Source organism: Erythranthe guttata, chromosome 4, assembly GCF_056151865.1.
Source record: "Erythranthe guttata isolate IM_541 chromosome 4, IM_541, whole genome shotgun sequence".
Lineage (NCBI taxonomy): Eukaryota > Viridiplantae > Streptophyta > Magnoliopsida > Lamiales > Phrymaceae > Erythranthe > Erythranthe guttata.
Window position 1 is genome coordinate 2,965,188 of NC_142536.1, and position 20,183 is coordinate 2,985,370.

At 36.5% G+C, this 20,183-nt stretch overlaps 6 protein-coding genes across 6 annotated transcripts; 3 read left to right on the forward strand and 3 right to left on the reverse strand.

Moving 5' to 3' along the window:
* Positions 1-561: 561 nt before the first annotated feature.
* On the forward strand, positions 562-4,833 carry SIR (sulfite reductase). Its single transcript, XM_012972355.2, has 8 exons — positions 562-1,271; positions 1,970-2,752; positions 2,833-3,129; positions 3,291-3,488; positions 3,612-3,746; positions 3,829-3,945; positions 4,024-4,182; positions 4,283-4,833. The coding sequence occupies exons 1-8, from the start codon at positions 1,095-1,097 to the stop codon at positions 4,487-4,489; spliced, it is 2,073 nt and encodes a 690-aa protein (XP_012827809.1). The 5' UTR covers positions 562-1,094; the 3' UTR covers positions 4,490-4,833.
* A 554-nt stretch (positions 4,834-5,387) lies between these two features.
* LOC105949149 (Photosystem II 5 kD protein) lies at positions 5,388-5,925 on the reverse strand. The gene has a single exon (XM_012972468.2). The coding sequence runs from the start codon at positions 5,839-5,841 to the stop codon at positions 5,530-5,532; it is 312 nt and encodes a 103-aa protein (XP_012827922.2). The 5' UTR covers positions 5,842-5,925; the 3' UTR covers positions 5,388-5,529.
* Positions 5,926-9,072: 3,147 nt separating this feature from the next.
* On the forward strand, positions 9,073-11,316 carry LOC105957529 (myosin-like protein). The gene is made up of 5 exons (XM_012981459.2): positions 9,073-9,600; positions 9,684-9,911; positions 10,058-10,228; positions 10,403-10,618; positions 10,705-11,316. The coding sequence occupies exons 1-5, from the start codon at positions 9,133-9,135 to the stop codon at positions 11,179-11,181; spliced, it is 1,560 nt and encodes a 519-aa protein (XP_012836913.2). The 5' UTR covers positions 9,073-9,132; the 3' UTR covers positions 11,182-11,316.
* A 781-nt stretch (positions 11,317-12,097) lies between these two features.
* LOC105956323 (serine/threonine-protein kinase WNK8) lies at positions 12,098-13,809 on the forward strand. Its single transcript, XM_012980176.2, has one exon. The coding sequence runs from the start codon at positions 12,508-12,510 to the stop codon at positions 13,639-13,641; it is 1,134 nt and encodes a 377-aa protein (XP_012835630.2). The 5' UTR covers positions 12,098-12,507; the 3' UTR covers positions 13,642-13,809.
* On the reverse strand, positions 13,720-15,625 carry LOC105948962 (phenylacetaldehyde reductase). Its single transcript, XM_012972253.2, has 6 exons — positions 15,346-15,625; positions 14,960-15,129; positions 14,634-14,825; positions 14,375-14,537; positions 14,092-14,278; positions 13,720-14,015 (listed from the first exon to the last, which is right to left on the reverse strand). The coding sequence occupies exons 1-6, from the start codon at positions 15,449-15,451 to the stop codon at positions 13,859-13,861; spliced, it is 975 nt and encodes a 324-aa protein (XP_012827707.2). The 5' UTR covers positions 15,452-15,625; the 3' UTR covers positions 13,720-13,858.
* Positions 15,626-18,408: 2,783 nt separating this feature from the next.
* On the reverse strand, positions 18,409-19,983 carry LOC105957518 (uncharacterized). Its single transcript, XM_012981447.2, has 2 exons — positions 19,798-19,983; positions 18,409-19,639 (listed from the first exon to the last, which is right to left on the reverse strand). Exons 1-2 carry the CDS (start codon positions 19,822-19,824, stop codon positions 18,521-18,523), a joined length of 1,146 nt encoding a protein of 381 aa, XP_012836901.2. The 5' UTR covers positions 19,825-19,983; the 3' UTR covers positions 18,409-18,520.
* Positions 19,984-20,183: the final 200 nt, after the last annotated feature.

Genomic DNA, 20,183 nt, shown 5'->3' on the forward strand with positions numbered 1-20,183 from the left:
TTTTCCTCAAGTTGCATGCTTTTCTTTGTTTTGTGCTTCCGTTTTTTGTTGGATCCGCCTGCGTTACTGCTATTTCTTGTTGTGCAGTGGAAACCTTTGATGCGAAACGTGATGCGTACATATTGATGCTATTTCTTGTTTCCCTACACACCTGCTATGTATTTACATGCGCGTTAGCCTTATTTGGTAAGCACGGTGTTTAAAATCTGTGAAAATCGTTTCATTTGCTTCTGGTCGACGGAAGTTTGGTCGTCAGTAATGTATTCTAGTTTTTTCGTCTCTCTCGTTTTATGATGATCGATTCAACCTCTGATAAAAATGGATTCAGTTTTAAATAGGGTAATACAAATTCGTCTTGAACTCTTATGTTTAGTTCACTATTTTGGTCCATGAAAACTCACACTTTTACCCAACGTCTATATTATTAATGTCAAATATATTAATTATAGTTGATTTCATTGTTATATTTTAAATATATAAATAAATTAATAATATAATAATATATTTCTGACTCGAAAAAGTAAAATATTCAGTCCGCAATCTTTGTCTCTTAAGTAACACGAACAACCGTGATGACACGTGGTATTATTCCGTTTAGGCCGTATAGCTAATTTGACCTTTTAGTCTCTAATACAAATCTGTCTAGGTTCAATGTACCAAATTTGTTTACCACCACTCTCCAAATTCTCTTTTTCCTTTTCAGGCCTTCCATTTCCAAACCCACGCGCGCCCCTCATCAACTAATCTTCAATCTCTCATTTATATATGCATTATCAAATAAAATTTTATTATATATTTTTTTTTTCAGCATTTTAGTTATAAAATTGACACTAAAAAAAATCTTGAAAAATATAATTATTCAAAACTAAAATCAAAACTCCGCGTTGTCCGTAAACGCACGGGAGAAGCGCGTGGAGATATAGCTATAGAAGGCTCGTGTGGTAGGCACGTGACGTCTCACTCGGCAGTCGCCACCACCCTCTCATAGTGTGCTTGGTTTGGGCACCACCACCACAAATTTTCTCCACCCAAATCAAATCAAATCTTTTACCGGAGAAGAGAAAATACCCTAAAATCCGGAGCATCGGTGCCACATGACGACGTCGTTCGGCGCCGCCAACGCGGCCATCGCCAAGGACCCCAAACTCCAGATTGGAAGGAGCTTCAACGGCTTGAAGAGTGCTTCCAATTCTCTTTTGCTCGCCAAACGCCCCCAGCTTTTCATTCCCTCCGCCGCCGCCACCGCCTCTTTCATCAGAGCTGTCTCTACGGTATCCTTTTTATTCCACTTCATTTTATTTTTTTTCATTTTTTTCTTCATTTCTTCCGCCGTTTGGTTTTCCCCTTTTCGACTTATTTTTTTCCTCTTTGGGAATTGAGAATGAATTTTATGTGGTTTTTGATTCAAATGGCAACAATGAAGGAAGTCTGTTGAGCTTTTTTACTTGTTATAAATTTTTTAATTCTTTTTGGGTTTATGATTTGGAATGTAAGGATGGTTTAAGTGAGAGCTTTTAATCTCAGAAATTGGCTTAATTTTGATGGATTGATTACTGAAACTTTCGGAACTGGAAAATGGAGATTTTTTTTTTTTTTTTGATGAAATGCATGCTAAACTAGAAAAGATAGCTAATCTATTGTAAATCAAAAGTACTGGCTTGAGACCCAAAATACTTGTTGCTTTTCAGCACATTGATCATAACAGCAAGATATTTAATCGATTATAACCACTTTGGTATAATCGTAATAGCGTGTGAACTGGTCCCTGTGTTTCAACTATTACATAATCTATGGTTCTTCCACTTCAACTTTTTTTCGATCTATGGTTATAAGAAGAAGTGACTAACATGCTCTGTTTGTAATTTATTTTCCTTTATTTCTTTGCATGGGATAATTGTGTCAAAATCAAGTTGAGATGTTTTATATCGAACTAGTTTATCAATTTGATGATTTTCATGAATATTCGCAGCCTGTGAAACCAGATACCTCTGTTGAGCCAAAACGGAGTAAAGTCGAGATCTTCAAGGAGCACAGTGACTTCATAAGATATCCTCTGAATGAAGAGATGTTAACCGATGCCCCTAATATTAACGAGGCTGCTACACAGTTGATCAAGTTCCATGGTAGCTATCAACAGTATAACAGAGATGAACGTGGTACAAAATCTTACTCCTTTATGCTTCGTACGAAGAACCCTTGTGGAAAGGTTTCAAACAAACTCTATCTGGTCATGGATGATCTGGCCGATCAGTTCGGTATTGGAACCCTTCGTTTGACAACTAGGCAAACATTTCAACTTCATGGTGTTTTGAAGAAGGATCTCAAGACTGTCATGAGTTCCATCATTAAATGTATGGGTTCTACACTTGGTGCATGTGGTGATCTCAACAGAAACGTTCTCGCTCCAGCAGCCCCGTATAACCGAAAAGATTATTTATTTGCACAGAAAACTGCAGAAAATATCGCCTCGCTCTTAACCCCTCAGTCGGGTTTTTACTATGATATTTGGGTGGACGGAGAAAGATTTTTGACTGCAGAACCTCCTGAAGTTGTGGAAGCTCGCAATGATAATTCCCATGGTACAAACTTTGTCGACTCGCCTGAGCCTATCTATGGAACTCAGTTCTTGCCAAGGAAGTTCAAAATTGCAGTAACTGTGCCGACAGACAACTCGGTGGATCTCTTCACAAATGACATTGGTGTTGTTGTTGTCTCGGATGCTGATGGGGAACCGCAAGGCTTTAACTTATACGTAAATTCTTTTTTCCTCTTCAAATAATAAAAATATATTATATGATGATGATTTTAAGTCGATGACGATAATCTTTGCAGGTTGGTGGTGGGATGGGAAGAACACATAGGTTAGACAGCACATTCCCTCAGATGGCAGAACCGTTGGGTTATGTGCCAAAAGAGGACATATTATACGCAGTGAAGGCTATTGTTGTCACACAGAGAGAAAATGGGAGAAGGGATGACCGCAAGTACAGTAGAATGAAATACTTACTCAGCTCGTGGGGAATTGAAAAGTTCAGAACTGTTGTCGAGCAGTACTATGGAAAGAAGATCGAGCCTTGCCACGATTTACCCGAGTGGGAATTTAAAAGCTACTTGGGATGGCACGAGCAGGTCTGCTTTAGGTTAAGATATGCAGTTTATATGCTTTATATTTTCGAGTTTAATTGTGGAATCCTTTGGTCTGCATGTATCGATATTTTCATCTGCATTTTAGCTTTACATTTCTTCCTAGTTCTTTTTAATAATTATTAGGGTAAATGCTTGTTTTACAGGGAGACGGTGCATTGTTTTGCGGTCTTCACGTTGATAGTGGCCGAATCAAAGGGGCAATGAAGACGACTCTAAGGGAGATAATCGAGAAGTACAATTTGAACGTACGCATAACACCAAACCAGAATATTGTGTTGTGTGATATCCGCCAAGCATGGAAGCGTCCCATTACTACAGTTCTTGCTCAGGGTGGTCTGCTGGTAATATCTTATATTCAAATTTTCTGCATTACGATTCTTAACATATACTGTCATCGTTGGAAATTGATTAGTTTGAGATCTTTGGAAGCCAAATAAATATTAACCAAGTGTATGTGTGAACAGCAACCAAGGTATGTAGATCCTTTAAATTTGACAGCGATGGCTTGCCCAGCATTTCCACTCTGCCCCTTGGCAATTACAGAAGCAGAACGTGGAATACCTGACATTCTTAAGCGTGTTCGAGCTGTATTTGAGAAAGTATACTCTCTCTCTCACAACAATTTGAATTCAGTAGGGAATGTAATCGCATGATGTAATATTTTTTTGTATGTTTTGTTAGGTTGGCCTCAAGTACAACGAATCTGTGGTGGTAAGAATAACCGGCTGTCCAAATGGGTGTGCTAGGCCTTATATGGCTGAACTTGGTTTGGTTGGTGATGGTCCAAATAGTTATCAGGTATGTACTTTAATTTTTATATCCCTTAACCAAACTCGAACTCAAAACGGGACTGATTTTTTTATTTTTTTCCCGTAGGTGTGGCTTGGTGGAACACCCAACCAAACATCACTTGCAAAAACCTTCAAGGAAAAGGTTAAGATCCAAAATCTCGAGAATGTTCTGGAACCTTTGTTTTATCACTGGAAGCGCAAACGTCTCTCTAAAGAATCATTTGGAGACTTCACAAACCGCATGGTAGGCCATGAATCCTACATCTTTCTCCCTACTTATAATATCCAACATTAAATTAATTTTTTTTATTATTTTTTTAATTTATTTTTATTTTCCATTGCAGGGTAATGAGAAACTACTGGAGCTGGTGGACAAATGGGAAGGAATACCGTTATCTCCACCGCGCTATAACCTGAAACTGTTTGCTGACAAGGAGACGTATGAAAGCATCGATGCTCTCGCAAGAATTCAAGATAAGACAGCTCACCAATTGGCAATTGATATCATCCGCAATTATGTGGCCACCCATCAAAACGGTATTATTCAGTGAACTACGAGAAAAGAAGTTACAAAAGACGTGAATTCCCAAGTCACTGTTACTGGTCGGTAACAGCTGATATAATTGGAAGGTGGCCACAGAATCATTTTGTATCTAGGCTCTGTGAGTGTTTATGTTTTTGGTTCTTCCGCAAACTTTTTTCGTTTGGAGATTTCTTCGTTTTGGTATGAAACTTTTGCTAAGTTATTGGACCACTAAAGTTGTTTTTATTTTTATTTCATAAATTGGGCTTTGCATAAGCTAGTTTCTTCATCTGTAAAATGTAAGACAGTTTTCAGATGTATCTTTCTGTGATTTTTCCTTGAATATTCACGTAAACTTGTTTTGATCGGAAAGCTTTCTTCGTCGGTTTTGAGATTCAGGATTTTTTTTTTAATATCATCAACCACTGGTTATCAATTTTAATTTATGGCCTATAATCAACTGCCAACCGATTCACTAGGGCTACGTCGATAATTATCCGTTTAGAGGTATTATGTTATTAGCTATGTAGCTCGCACACGGAAACGAAGATACGGGGAAACGGATAGAGGGGAAATGGCATATTCAAAGATGTTTCTAACTTTTTAGAAATTGCCAAATGGCCCATAAGGTGCCCGACAGGTGTCTTCAAGTATCGACATGAAATGTTTCCGAAATGTAGAAACGTTAAAGATATTGAAGTTTCCGTGCTACATAGGTTAAATATTAGATTAAATATATGAACAATCTTGTTTAACAAAAATATTGATATAAACAATGACAAATGTTTAGCCACGCTGTTCTGTCACAAGATCATAGTTTGGCATATTTAGTTCTTCTCTACTGGAAAAATAAAATGATGCACTAATTTGTTTTAATTTTTTTTATTTTTTTTTTCTCATTTCTTTAATAATAATGGAAGACAAAATTGCCCAAAAATAACTTATATATCAAGTAATATGGACATTAAACAACACAAACATTAATTATGATGAGCAACAAAACAATTTTAATATATAATTCCCATGCATGAAGGAGAGTGAATAAAATTAGCAAACAATCTCGATTAATCAATAGCGACAAATGCGAGCAGTAGGGTTCGTAACGCAAACAGCTGCGTACTTCTTCTTAGCATCAAGGCTTCCCCTCTTCGGCTCTTCGTCGGCCATTGCTATTTTAGCCACCGAGCACGCAGCCGCTGCCGCCACCGCAAACATCAAGTCCCTCCTGCTGTTGTTGTTGCTGCTGCTGCTCTCTTCCTCCCCGGAGGAGTCTTTTGAGGCCCTAACAACCACCATGTGACGGCGGGTGGTGGTGGTGGCGGCGGCTGCGGCTGCGGCTGAGCCGCCCAAGAATGATGCCATCATGGTCATGGAAGCCATTTTTGCAGCTATTGGTGAAAATGTGATATTTGGATAGTGCAATATTTTAGTTTGTTGTAGTTCAAAAAAAAAAAAAGTGGTGATTCATACAAATATGATACATTTCTCTTATCCTAAAATTAAGGTGGGTTCCAATTGGTTGGTGTAGATATCTAATTTTATCTAAGCAATAAAATTGGTGGTTCTTAGGTTTTGTGGTGGGACTCTAATTTCCAAATTGATTTATGTCCATTTCTCTATTATTTTATTTTGTTATTTATTATTTTCTTTTTCCTTATTCTTTTTTATCTCACCGAATTCCATCCGAAATATTTCTGAAATAATATTTTTCATTCAAAATTTCAAACTTTTTAATTTATCGGAATTGAAATATATATTTTATTATTATTATTATAATTACGTACACACATAATAGAGTTTTTCGTTTTTTCATTCAATATTGAAAAATTCCACCAGTTTATCGAACTTTTCGGAACAATTTGGAATTAATTTTTCACTTTCGAAAACAATACGATTTCTTTTTTCTTCTAAAAATGATGATTCTGATTTGTTAATGGGCTGAATTCACAAAGTTTAATGAAGAAAAAAGCACTATAACGTGGGCTTGAAATATGGGCCCATTGACCATGGATCGGGTTTCTTTCGGAGCCCCATATTGTAAAGCTCGCGAAGTATTTAATTACACTTGTGGATATCCAACACTTTTGATATAAAATTAAAATTCATAAATAATATTTGAAAAAAATTCAAATTAATTTCCCTATTCTCACTAATATATAAAATCGTCATTATTCATAAATTTGTATTTTGTTGTTTGTTTGAGAACATAAAGAATGGAAAAGATGGCTCAAATTTGTCTTGTAAAAATAGTCTTCCTTCCCACATATGATTAATTAATTAATTAATTAGTGTTCAAATTCAAGAATATCCGAATAATAAATAACTATAATATGACAATATGCAACCTTCTTTCCTGTGGGACAACCTATAATACAATTTCCCATCATTATATACAAAAGAAGAAAAAAAACAATATATTACAATACAAACACACATATATGATTGTCAATCAATCAAGAAAATAATAATAATAAGTTAATAATAATGACACGTGATTAAATAATAAGACAAAGGGTAGATTCCAATATTAGGTGGACCTTTGTACTTAATTATATATATTATATTGTCCATCATTGTGAGTGACAATCCATAACCTCTAATGAATAATACAAATTAGTGCTTTACTTTCAACTAATCCCTTCCAATTATCCAATAATAATTCACTCACTTTTAATTATTCTACCACATAGACACATTAGGGCTTTTCAAAATTTTGAATTTCAATTTATTATTGTTGTTTAATAATTTTTTTTTTTTTTTTTTTGTGACAATAAGCCATTTCAAACGGTCATTAGCAATAGATAAACATCTTGAATAATTTCAAGAAAACAATTAATTAATTATAATTAAACATCGAAAATCGAGTGGTACTAAATTAAATACTTGGGATTTTTTGAAATAATCAGGAACAATACATTGGTTGGATCCCCTTTTTTTCTTTTTGTCTTTTTTTAAATAATTATTGTCATATTCCCAACAGTAATCTGTTTCTTTTTAAATAAAGTAGATATTTAATCTGTTTATTTTAAATCATGAAATATTCGATCAATAGAAATATATATATATGAAATAATCAGCTGGATATTCAAAATTCAAGGGTTATATTATATATATATATAAATGAATAAAATATAAATAGTGGTAAAATAGTAGACTACCTAGGAAATAATGATGTAGTAATAAATGAGTTAGAGAAGGGATAAAGAATATTCAAACATTTATACATATATATATATGTATATATATATATACATGACACACACACCTTAAACGGCACGGACTGTTTATAAATAAATAAATAAAATTTATTAATAAATAATAAATATTAATAAAAAAGAAAGAGAAAATGAGAATGGAAGTGCAGTAGTAAATGAATGAGTAGCTCCACTCCCACCACCACCTCGTATGGTGTGTGATTAATCACTTCTGCCTTTTCTTGGACTTTGTTCTTCCATAGTATATATACATATATCTCTTCTTGTATATATATATATATATATATCGCTGTCTTTTTTTTTTTTTTTTTTTTTTTTAATTTACTGTGATTTTATTTTTAAAAAAAAATTAAATAAAATGAATTAATGACTTTCACGAAGCATCAATGTCTTGTTTACTTTTTGATTGCCATGTCAACTCCAACTCTGCAACTCTTTTGTATTTTATTTAAATAAATAATCAATAAGTACATTTATATTTTTAGCATATCGAAGAGGTAATACTGTGGAATATTATTGTTATTAAATATTCATTGTCCTTTTTTCATCATAATAATATGATGATCTCTATTGCAAAATTTGATTCATCACAAGTTCCTTGAATAGGTATATATATAAATAAATTGGAGTCACAAGTTACGTACAATAGACCGCCCCCTTGATATTTTTATTATATTTTCATTTATTAATTAAATATCATTGATGATTTAATATTTCTGGTCGATTCTAATGTACTTTTAGAACAATATTCTAAATTAATAATTTGTTTAATATTTAATGGGAATTCATGTAGACTTCATGCAGCAAATATACAAACTAAGAATTCGTAATTTTTTATTTTAAGAAGATTTGAACTCAAAGTCTAAAAGCTGATTAGCACAAGTACACTGCATTAAAAGTCACCTAATCTCTCTCTCTCTCTCTCTCTCTGTATGTATATACTTACCCCTATATTTATTAATATTTGAAAGTTGAATAAGATTGCCATTTCAAAATCTTTGTTCTGCCTCACGTTACGAGGTCGCGCGTGCCTCTTCTCTACACATGCCACAAACCAATCAAATTTTACATAAATAATATTTTTTAATTCATAATTATATCACTAATTCATTTTCAAGTTTATTTCAATTAATTCATTTTACAATTAACTTTAGGCCTTTCTTTATATTTAAAATAGCCATTAGAACTATTACTAATGAATATAAAAATACAATTTTTTTTAATTAGATTTCATAGTAAAAGTTTACCATTTTAACAAACCCAAAAAAGGGAAAAAAAATAAACCACAGATAAGGACAAAATAGTGGACAATTTAGTCATTTCCGAAAAAACACCAGCACAGCAGAGCACACTCCATCTGTATATATATCTTTACCGTTGAATTCAAATTCCTCTTAAAGACTGAAAACCCCACCCCCCAAAACACACACACACACTCAGACAAGAGTCGTTTACCATGTCAACAACAACAACAACTGCATCAAGAAGAACCAAATGGCATCCAACTCCGCCGCCGCCGCCCAGCCCCAAAATCCTCCACTTCCCCCGCAGCCGCAGAACCCGCCGCCGCCAATCGAAACCCACCACCCAAAACCACCACCACAATAACCCGCTACTCCTAATGCACCAAAATCATCCCTCCTCCTCCTCTAAAGGAAAGCTCGAGAACCTCTTCGATCAGGAAAGTAATACCCCGCCGGAGTTCTCGGACCCCAACTCGAAAATACCCGTCGCCGGGAGGAGAGAGAGAGTGGCGGAAGACGACGGCGGATTCGAGGAGGAGAAGTGGCGGTTCCAGGCGGAGATACTGAGAGCCGAATGCAATTTATTAAGAATGGAGAGAGAATTCGCTCTGAAGAAATTGGAGAAAAATAGGGTTAAAATGGAGAGAACTCTCAAATCTGCTGTTCAAACACTTGTCTCTGTTAGTTTTATTTAATCTCTTTTAATTTAATTAATTAATTTGCGGATAATATAATATATATTTTTATTCGCCGTGATTTGCAGGGGAGAGATAAGATCTTTGAAGGGAAAAATGCAAAGGCAGTTTTAGAGGAAGAAATCGAAGATTTAGCAGATAAGCTAAACGAATTGCAGAAAATCCCAACAAATAAAGACAGCCAAATTCGAAATCGGAGTAATAATTTCGACAAGAAAGCTTGCGTTTTGCAGCGTCGTCTCGAAAAGCTCGGAGGATTACCCGACGAAACCGACACTAATAAATCGTCCACCAATGTAAGAACAAGTTTCTATTATTTTATATACAAATAATAAAAAAAACCGGACATTTCGAATAAAATTATTTCAATAAAAGCATTATCGGACCCCCTCGTAATTTTTTAATGCGTCGAACTTAAAATTGTGGATCGGCGAATGTGAAGGTGGAAATGGTGAAGAAGAAAATGGAGGGATTGTCAAAGGGGATGTTGGAAAGAGTTGAACAAGAGTACAATTCAATTCTTTCTAGTACAGCTAATAGTTCCGTTGCCAGCTCAGCTTCTTCTTCGAAGAGAATCGATTGCCCCGATTTTTCGGCCAGAAATTTCTTTCAGGTAAAAAAAATATTAATTAATAATCTTGCTTATTTAATTAATGGATTGTTAGTATTCAATTTGGGTGTCTGATTTTGTTTCGAAATTCAAATAATTGGTCTCGTTTACGTTTAGTGTTAGTTATGTAGTTTATATGTTGGAGATATATTGAGAAATGTGTTTTTCGGTGCGTAGGAACAAATGGGGCACGAGAACAAATGCTCGGGGCGGTGTAAGATTATCGTTCGGAGGATTGTCGAGCAAGTTAGGGCTGAAACGGAGCAGTGGTCGCAAATGCAAGAAATGCTAGGGCAGGTTAGGGGTGAAATGGAGCAGCTTAACGGGTCCCGCGATTTCTGGGAAAATCGAGCTCGCAATTCCGATGTCGAAATTCAATCCCTTCGGCACGCTGTAAGAACCCCTTTTCCGCTCTCGTGAAAAGAAAAAAAAAAAAGAATTCGTAGTTATTGTTTCTTTTTTAACTTCGTTTATTTTAGGTGGAAGAATGGAAAGAGAGAGCTCGTGCGTACGAGAACAAGGCCAACGAAGCGCAGCTCGAACTGTCTATATTGAAAGAGGAGATTCGAAAGTCGAAAGCGGATTTAAGTGTAATGACGGATATACCCCTGGTTCCTTTGGGAAGGCAGCTTGATAAGGAGAGGGTAGTGTTGAGTTTTCGGTCGAAGGAAAACGAACAAGGGTATTCGCCGAGCAAAGACTTGCCGCCTCTTTCTTTAGGCAAACAGCTTGCGAACGAGAAGAGAATGCTACTTCACCGTTTAAAGGAGAAACGAAATGCTCGTGAGAAAGGGAAAATCCTGTGCTCGAACGGCACGGGGGCTGAGGCCCCCACGAAGCGCTCGCCCTTGAGGGAGATAGGAAATTCGTCTCCGTTGGCGAAACAAAAGAGTCGATCGGCTTTTTGTTTGCATAGCCCGGAAAGTTCTAGAATAAGAGAGAGCTTTAGGAAGTGAAATTATTGAAGGACAGTTTGTTAGAGGAGAATTAATCACAGTTTTGCCCCCATTGTAAGTTTAGATTATGCAGCTTTTTATTGAATGTTGAATAATGACCAATGAGTCCTTTTTGTTAAATATATTATTTTTTTAGTGTATGAAGTTAATTTTAAATTTTAGTTGTTAACACTTAACAGCATCTCCGAACATATTTAAACCTTAGAATTTAAAAGTTTTGAAATATATATTTTATTTTAATAATAGGGCAATATTTGATTTGTTTTTTTTATTAGTTAATCCAGTTCTAATAGGACTATTTTTAAAGTTTTAAAATTTTGAATTAATGTTGTACACATTAATATTAAACATGATAAACACATTTTACTTAGGAAAAAACATATGCTTATGTCCATTGATATTTAGGAAAAAAATCAATTAAAATCATTTCATTCTTAATTAAACACATTAATTGATAGAGTAACAGCTAATAACATAAATGTCAAAAGTCACTCCAAATATCGAAATATATTAAATTTATATATAGTTTAATTAGCCAATAATATATTTATCAAAAGAAAAAATAAAAATAAAAATTGTGTACGTGACAAACGTTTTATTCACTAAAACTAAAAAAAACAAAATTATATATTCAGTAAATACAAATTTAATTAAATAATTTTTTTTTTCTAAATTTGGATAATGTTAAATTTAAAGAAAGAAAAGAAAAAAGAGTGATTAGTTATATAACGCCGCTAAAACGGTGATCCTTAGAACTTTGAAGAGTTGTGGGATCACAGACTCCAGATTCCGCAAGAGTTGCATCTTCCGCCAACTTCTTCTCCTACACCAACATATATATATCTATATGTATATATATATATATATATATATATATATATATATATATATATATATATATATATCTAATAATCCAATATCAAAGATTCATAACTTTCATAATTAGGGCTACCGTCAAATCAAAATTCTCTCATCGTGCGTTTCTTCTTCGTCTTCTTTAATACTCTGTTCTCTCCTGCAATTTTTTTTTTTTTTTGGGTTTTCGAGAAATTCACAGAGAAAGGAACAATCTTGATGAACACAAAGCCATGGGATCGATCGTTGTAAAAAACCGGGCCACGAAAAGATCCGGTTCGAAGCCATTGTCGGAGATGGGTCGCCATTACAGCCGCCCCTGTTCTTGTTCAGTTCACGATTCATTCACAGTCGCCCTAGAAGCATTCTCTGAACACCTCGTTCTCTAGCTTTCTCTCTCCTCTCTTCCTCTCCCTCTCTCTCTCTCTTGATCTGAATTCAAGCAATTAAATCCGTCCTTTTTTTAAAACCATGAATCTGGAAATCGAAGAGAAATCCCCATGCGGCAATTTCGTCCGGTACAAGAAAATCCTCGGCAGAGGAGCGTTCAAAGACGTCTACAAAGCGTTCGACCATTTGTCTAACAGAGAAGTCGCCTGGAGCCTGATCTCCGTCGAGGAAGAAGACTCGAAAACCTCGAAGAAGAAGAATCTAGAGAAATCCCTCTGCTCAGAAGCCGTCTTATTGAAATCCCTCAACCACAAAAACATCATGAAGTGCCACAGCTTCTGGTTCGACCGCCGACGCAAAACCGTCAACATCATCACCGAGCTCTTCTCCGGTGGCAGCCTCCGCCACCACACCAAGAAACTCGGCTGTGCCGCCATCGACTCGCCGACCATCAAAGCCTACGGCCGCCAGATTCTAGAAGGCCTCCAATACCTCCACACCCGAAGCCCTAAAATCGTCCACCGCGACATCAAGTCCGACAACATATTCGTCAACCCCACCACCGGCGAAGTCAAGATCGGAGATTTCGGACTGGCGTCAGAAATAGAGCGGGATCCGCTCCGGTCATTCGCGGGAACCCCCGAATTCATGGCACCCGAGTACTACGAAGAGGAGTACAACGAATTGGTTGACATTTACGCATTCGGATTGTGCTTGATGGAGATGGCCACTTGCGAGTGCCCTTACTCCGAATGCACAAACCCCGCCCAGATTTTCAAGAAAGTCACCACCGGAATTAAACCAGCAGCTCTCGAGAAAGTTAAGGATTATGAAGTCAAGGAAATTATCGAAAAGTGCTTATTACCGGTTTTTTCGAGGCCCTCTGCGAGTGAGCTGTTGAAAGATCCGTTCTTTTCTTCTTCGAATGGAACAGAAACAGCAATGGAGGAGGAATGTTCCGGAATATCAAGTTCCGGTTTGGAAGTTTCTACAGGAGGTGAAGACAGCATGGAAGACTCGATACTTTCGGATTTACATACATTGTACGATGACATGTCTTTGGGAGAGGTTGCTAATTGTACAGTAGGCAAACCGCACAGCAGCTCCGATTACTCTATGAATTCGAGAATCACTTACGCATCTTCATCATGTGCTGTGTCGAAGGATTCGTGTTTCATTGTATCGAAACCATCCCTAGACATTTTTATGCATTGAATTCTTTTTTTTTTCCCTTCATATATGAAATAGACATTTTTCTTTTCCCTGAGTTTCAAGTTTTTGAGAAGCCAATGGTTTTCTTTTTGCAGCATATGAAATAGAGTGCAAATTTATTATGATACTTACTGAAAGGCAGTACAAGGATATGTAAATTGTGTTTAATATCAACTGACACTGTTTAAACTCTCACCCGAACAAGGGCTTTTTCATTTATTTAAATAGCTGGTGTCGATTTAACGAAGTTCTTCTCCTTCAAGCTTTCAACAGTTTCCTTGATGCTTTCTTCGAGAGGAGTGAATTCAACACCTAGGCTTTTTGCTCTTTCTTTCGAGACTTGGTAAGTGGGCACAAATGGCTTGTCATCGGCACACCTGTATGTGTGTTGACAGATTAGTCTAGCTTCGTATCAAATACATGTTGAAAATGAAATCATAATAAGTGACTTACTTTTCGGGAAGTCGGAAAGTAGGGTATAGTCCACGTAATATATTCACGATTTCTGAAAAATGCGCAACACTCTCCACCATACAATACCTTCCATTAGCCGAAGGATTTTCAAATGCAAGAATATGTGCATTTGCAACATCTTTTACATTTACCCATCCAGATGTAACATTCGGGTATGCCTCTGCGCCTGCATATTTCACAAATGCACAAAGGTGAAGATTCCACCGATGTAGAAGAACTAAGTTATTAACATTATATTTATTTATTTATTAATCAAACTCACCATTTATAAAGTTCAAAATTGCAGCGGAACTTGTGTTGAGAGTCGGCTGCAACAAAGGACCAATTACCATGGCTGGATTTATAGCAACCATGTCGATACCTTTCTCTTTCACAAACTTCCACGCAGCTTCCTCAGCCAATGTCTTTGAAAGCATGTACCATTGCTATATTCCGAAGAACGTCACATTTCATCGAGTCGTTTAATTCAAATAAAAAGTTACCATTTTCGTTATCGAAATAAGAGGAATAGAAACACCGACCTGCATTTGTCTGCAAAACAGAGGATCGGACCACCAAGTCTCGTCGACTACAACTTCAGGTGTTCTAGGTTTACCATTGGCAAAAACCGCAACTATCGAAGATGTCAAAACTACCCTTTTAACGGTTGGTGTTTTCGCGCAAGATCGAAGCACATTGAGTGTACCCTTTAACGCAGGATCGATCAATTCTGCCTGAGGAAATTGAAAACGGAACCGAATCAAAAACACTAGCTAAACTAAATTATGATAAATAAAAAAATAATTCAATAAAGTAATACGAACTCTAAAACTTAATTAAATAGAAATTTAGAAAAGGGGGCAGAAACCTCTGGGTCAGTGGTTGAAAGGAAAAAGGGGGAAGCGGTATGAAAAACACCATCGCAGCCATCAACTACAGCATCAAAGGATCCTTCTTCCAGAAGATTCGCTTTAATCAAGTGAAGTCTCTCTTTCGCTCCATCGAGTGCGAGCAAGTGTTGCGTCTTGTTTGGATCGCCTGTTTTTCATTTCCGATTTTCTTTTCCAATAAATCGCAAATATTTTCACGAAATAATAACAGAGTAGATAACAATTAAAGCTTACAACATCTGAACTGATTCGATCGCAATTGAAACACAAACAGCTGATTTTGATATAGATCGGATTTGATTCGAGCTGATTTGTAATCTAAACATAAATAAATAAACGAAAATTGAGTTGAGTTTTACTGAACTGGTATCACGAACAGAAGCTTTGACGGTGTAACCTCGCCGGAGCAAGAATTTGACTATCCACGAAGCAATATAGCCTGATGCTCCTGTTACGCACACCGTCTTCATTTTCGCCGCTGCTTCTTCTGTTCTGTGTGTACAGACTGTGTGTTTGTGTGCGTGTGTGTGTGTGCGCGCGCGCGTGAGAGAGAGAAGAGAGTGTTGATTAAAAGCCCCCACCTACCAACGTTTATCGCTGGATTGTAATTTTGCAAAGTCGTTTCATTCAAATTAACATGTTTTAATATTTTTTTAATTGTTATATGTATTATCTGAGTATTTTTTCGTCGTATATTTCTTTAAATAAATTATAATTAATATTTTTTGTAACAATTGTACTTAAATCTTAAATGGTATTTAAATTCAATATTCAGAAAATGTATCATATAAACTAACAATAAAGAAAGAAATCTTAGCATGTAACCTAGAAAATACTTCATAAATTCATCTACGAATAGCGATTAGAGAGGAAAGTCGGACTGGTCAGATCAGAGTTAGTACTCTAAAAAAATATGAAACCTCATTGTTCAATTGATCGGAAACCTCATTGTTCAATTGATCGGATAATTAGTCGGGTTGTCTACGGTTTGAGAGAGTCATTTTACCTCTCGAATCATAATAAATTTAATTTGAAACAAAAATAATAAATATGGGACAATCCAAATAGTTTTCATCCAAGGATGAAAAAATTGGTAACAATAATAATAATAAATCGTTAAAAAAATTCAAAAAATATAATATACATGAAAAATGAGATGCCCTAGTTGAGACTATGACGAATATAAATCGAACGGAGAAACACTAAACCGAACCCCACCAAACTTTTTGTATGGATTTCAAATTCATAGGCTATGTATGGTAAGCTTCTCAAATTCTTTTCATTATTTTCCCAAAATAAAATTATCTTTCTGAAATATTTTCAAAAACTTTACCCAAAATAATTCAAATTTTTCTCTCTCCAACAGACATGATTTGACTGCTACAGTGAAAATTGTCTTCACTAAATTACAAATTAAAATCACTTTATCCTTCAAATTCTTCTTCAAAAATACATTTTTCCAACATTTTTAGACATGATTTGACTTGCTACAATACAAATTGTCTCATCTCAAAACACAAACAAACTTTATATTATTTTCAAATTCTTCTCCCAAAACATCATTCTCCAGAATAAAATGGAAATGGAAGCCCAAAAGCTTACCAAACATTTGATTTTGTACATCTTTGTCCATTCTCCGGTTTCCGATTTCATTTCCCAAACCTCCATAGAAAAATTATTGCCGGAATCGAACAAAGTTAGCGATTTTCCCGTCGACAAATAGTATTTGTCTCCATCGTCTCGTCCTTGAGGGACGGGATATTGTGTAAAAGTCTCCGTCTCTACATTCAAAGTCAGAACAAGAGTGTGAGTTTCGGCATCGGTCCAATGTATAAAACCTTCGGTTGTAGTCGTTTTATTACGGTAGAGGTGTTCCTTTGCTTCGGGAGATAAGTGTTGCGTACAAACATCCCTCCGAGAATTATCCACTCCCACCGTCGCTATAACGCACCGCAAAGTGGACACGTCTTCGTCACGGTCATAAATGTAAACCACTTTATACTCCATCGAAGCGGCCGAATACGCTATACTAGAAAAACGGTGGTACGACGTTTGCGGATAAATTGGAGGGACGACAAAGTGTTGATTTATTTCGGGGTTCGTAATTTTATGAGCTCGTTTTGAAAAATTGTCGTACTCCAGTATCAAACCATTACAGCTAGCAAACCTGCAGTAGTCTCCAATCTCGTTATCGAACTCGGATACCTCGATTTTGCCTCGTCTCATTGCCACAAAAACCAAGGGTTTTTTTTCCTTTTGCTGCAAACTATAATCAAGGATGAGAAGCCCCGGAGTCGAATGACGCGCACGGTGTGCGTTTACGAAATCGCGGCTACGGATAATGTGGGACCACCTACGGCAAACGTGCATGGCATTGTCGTAAATATCCTCCGCTGGGAGATGTAAAAGAACGTCGAACACGATATCGTACGGAAGAGACTCTATAGTTAATTTTGAAATCTTCTCTCTTTTGCATCTCCTGTAATAATTAGGGTTACTACAACCCTAATAAGAAGAAAAGATTATATAAAAGAGAAAGTACCTCCTCTGATTTGCCCTTTGTGTTCGCCATCGGAGTTGGAGTTAACCATGTTTAAATCGGGATCGATCATGCCAACCGTCGACGGTGGCGGCAGCAGGCGGCGGCCAACGGAGTGACCTTGGAGCTTTACCAATTTAAATAATTACTTATTAAAAAAAATCTGAGTTTCTTCAGAACTGATATTGAAAAGGGAGGGAATGCAACTATCGTTTTTCTATGTTTCCAAGTTTCAACTAAATTAAATTAAATTAGGGTTGACTTAATATAGATTAAATTACGGTTGACTTTGGGCTTTACGATGTACTTAACATAGTACTAGGACTCACTATGGTCCCTGGAGTTGAATGATGCAAAAATTTGCGTTTACGAAATCACGGGTAACAGATAATGTGGGACCACCTATGGCAAACGAGCATGCCATTGTCGTAAATATCTTTGGCCGGGAGATGTACAAGAATTCCGAACACCAATTCATCCGGAAGAGACTCTACAAGAATTCCGAACACCAATTCATCCGGAAGAGACTCTTTAGTTGTTGAACTCGCGTTTACGAAATCACGGGTAACGGATAATGTGGGACCACCTACGGCAAACGAGCATGGCCTTGTCGAGACTCTATATATAGTTGTTGAACTCTTGTCCCGTTTGCCCTTATTTTGAATTCAAGCAGTTCCGAACTATCGTCATTTGGTTCACAATTTTTTTCCCCTTAAATTTATTTCTGGGTTTTAATTTGAATCATACTATTTTGACTTCAAACATAATTTTAACCCTTTTCTATTCCGAATCTTGCAAAATTCAAAACACGATAACGGTAAGTTTTGGGCATTGTTCATTGATTTAGTGCATGGTTTTCAAGTTGGACAAGAAACCTACCAAGAAATATATAAACAAAAAGTATATATATATGAAGCAACACCATAATATTAGTACAAAAGAGTATCAGAAAATAGTTCTCCAAGAACAAGAAAAAGGAAACACAAAAAATTGACCAGCTTCAATTCAACCACACCAAGGTCTTTGTATGGAGTTCGAATTCATAATTATTACAGTTAGACCCCAAATTGAGAAAGTCGATATCGTCTGTAGTAACATTGTAAGCAATGCAAACACAGCTCGGATGTGAAACACGCAAAACCACCACCTCCGGATATTTCAACCAACTAGCTGGTGCGAGATAGAACAATGTAGGGCACTTGTCACAACGTAACTTTTCAAATTCGTTCTTTCGAGACTCCAAGTCAATGGTGCACATCTCGGACCATTCTCCGGTATCCGATTTCATCTCCCAAACCTCCATCGAAAAACTACCGTTGGAAATGAACAACGATAGAGATTTTCCCGTCGACAAATAGTACTTGTACCTTCTATCATAGTCTTGTCCTTGAGGGACGGGATACTGCGTAATAGTTTCAGTCTCTACGTTCAAAGTCACAACAGAAGTGTGAGTGTGTCTTCTAGTCCAATGTAGAAAACCTCCAGTTGTAATCGGATTCATGTACAAGTAATTCTTTGCTTCGAAAGATAAGTGCTGTAAGCAAACATCCCTCCAAGACTTATCCACTCCCACCGTCGCTATAACGCACCGCAAAGTGGACACGTCACCACCATGGTGATAAGTGAGAACCACTTTGTACTTCATGGAAACGGCTGAATACGCCATACTAGAACAGTTCGGGTGACCGAATCGAGGGACATCAAAGTGTTGCTTTGTTGCAGGGTTTGTAATCACAAGCGCATGTTTCGAGATGTAAAACTCGAGTATCAAACCATTACAACAAGCTAAAATGTTTCCCCTCATCTTGTAATTGAACTCAGATATCTCGATTCGGCCTTGTCTAATTGCCACAAAGATCGAAGGATTTTTCTTCTTCTCCCGATTATAATCAAGGATGAGAAGCCCCGGGATTGAATGGTGCAGAATGTGTTCTTTTACGAAGTCGCGGGTGCGGATCATGTGGGACCACCTACGGCAAACGAGCACGGCATTTTCGTAAATATCTTCGGCTGGGAGATTTAAAAGAATGTCGAACACCAATTCGTCCGAAAGAGAATCTATATTTGTTGTACTCTTTTTCCCTTTGCATCCCCTGAAATAATAAGGGCGATTGCGGCCCTTATTTTTTAAAACAAAAAAACAACTCTTATTACACCATGCTTATAATTGCATCAAAATTAAAAAAAATAAAAATAAACATCATGCGTTGGTAATTAGGTTTTACAGTAGTTTTTGCCTAAAACCCTAAAAAAAGATATTTAAAGGAGAAAGTATACCAATGAATTCCCTTCTGTTTTTGCCATTGGAGTTGAACCGGTGTTCAAATGCGGATCCACCGTTGCCGCTATCAGCGATCCATCCCTGCTACGGTGACGAGCCGGTGGCGGCGGCGATTGGCTGAGTGACGGTGGAGCAATCGTTTTCAACTACAGTGTCGAGTATTGACTGCTGAGAGCCTCGTTGAAACTAAATTAGGGAAATTAGGGTTACCCTAATTGGGCTTCAAGATTAAATAATTTTTTAATCAAAATTCCTGTCAGGCCCATTTTTCAAAGCTCGATTGTCAATTGCGCGCGTGTGTGTGATTGAGTCAATTATCGTTAGGGTTGACTTAATATAGGCTTTAATTACGAAAATACTTAACATAGGTTTTGTTTAATTA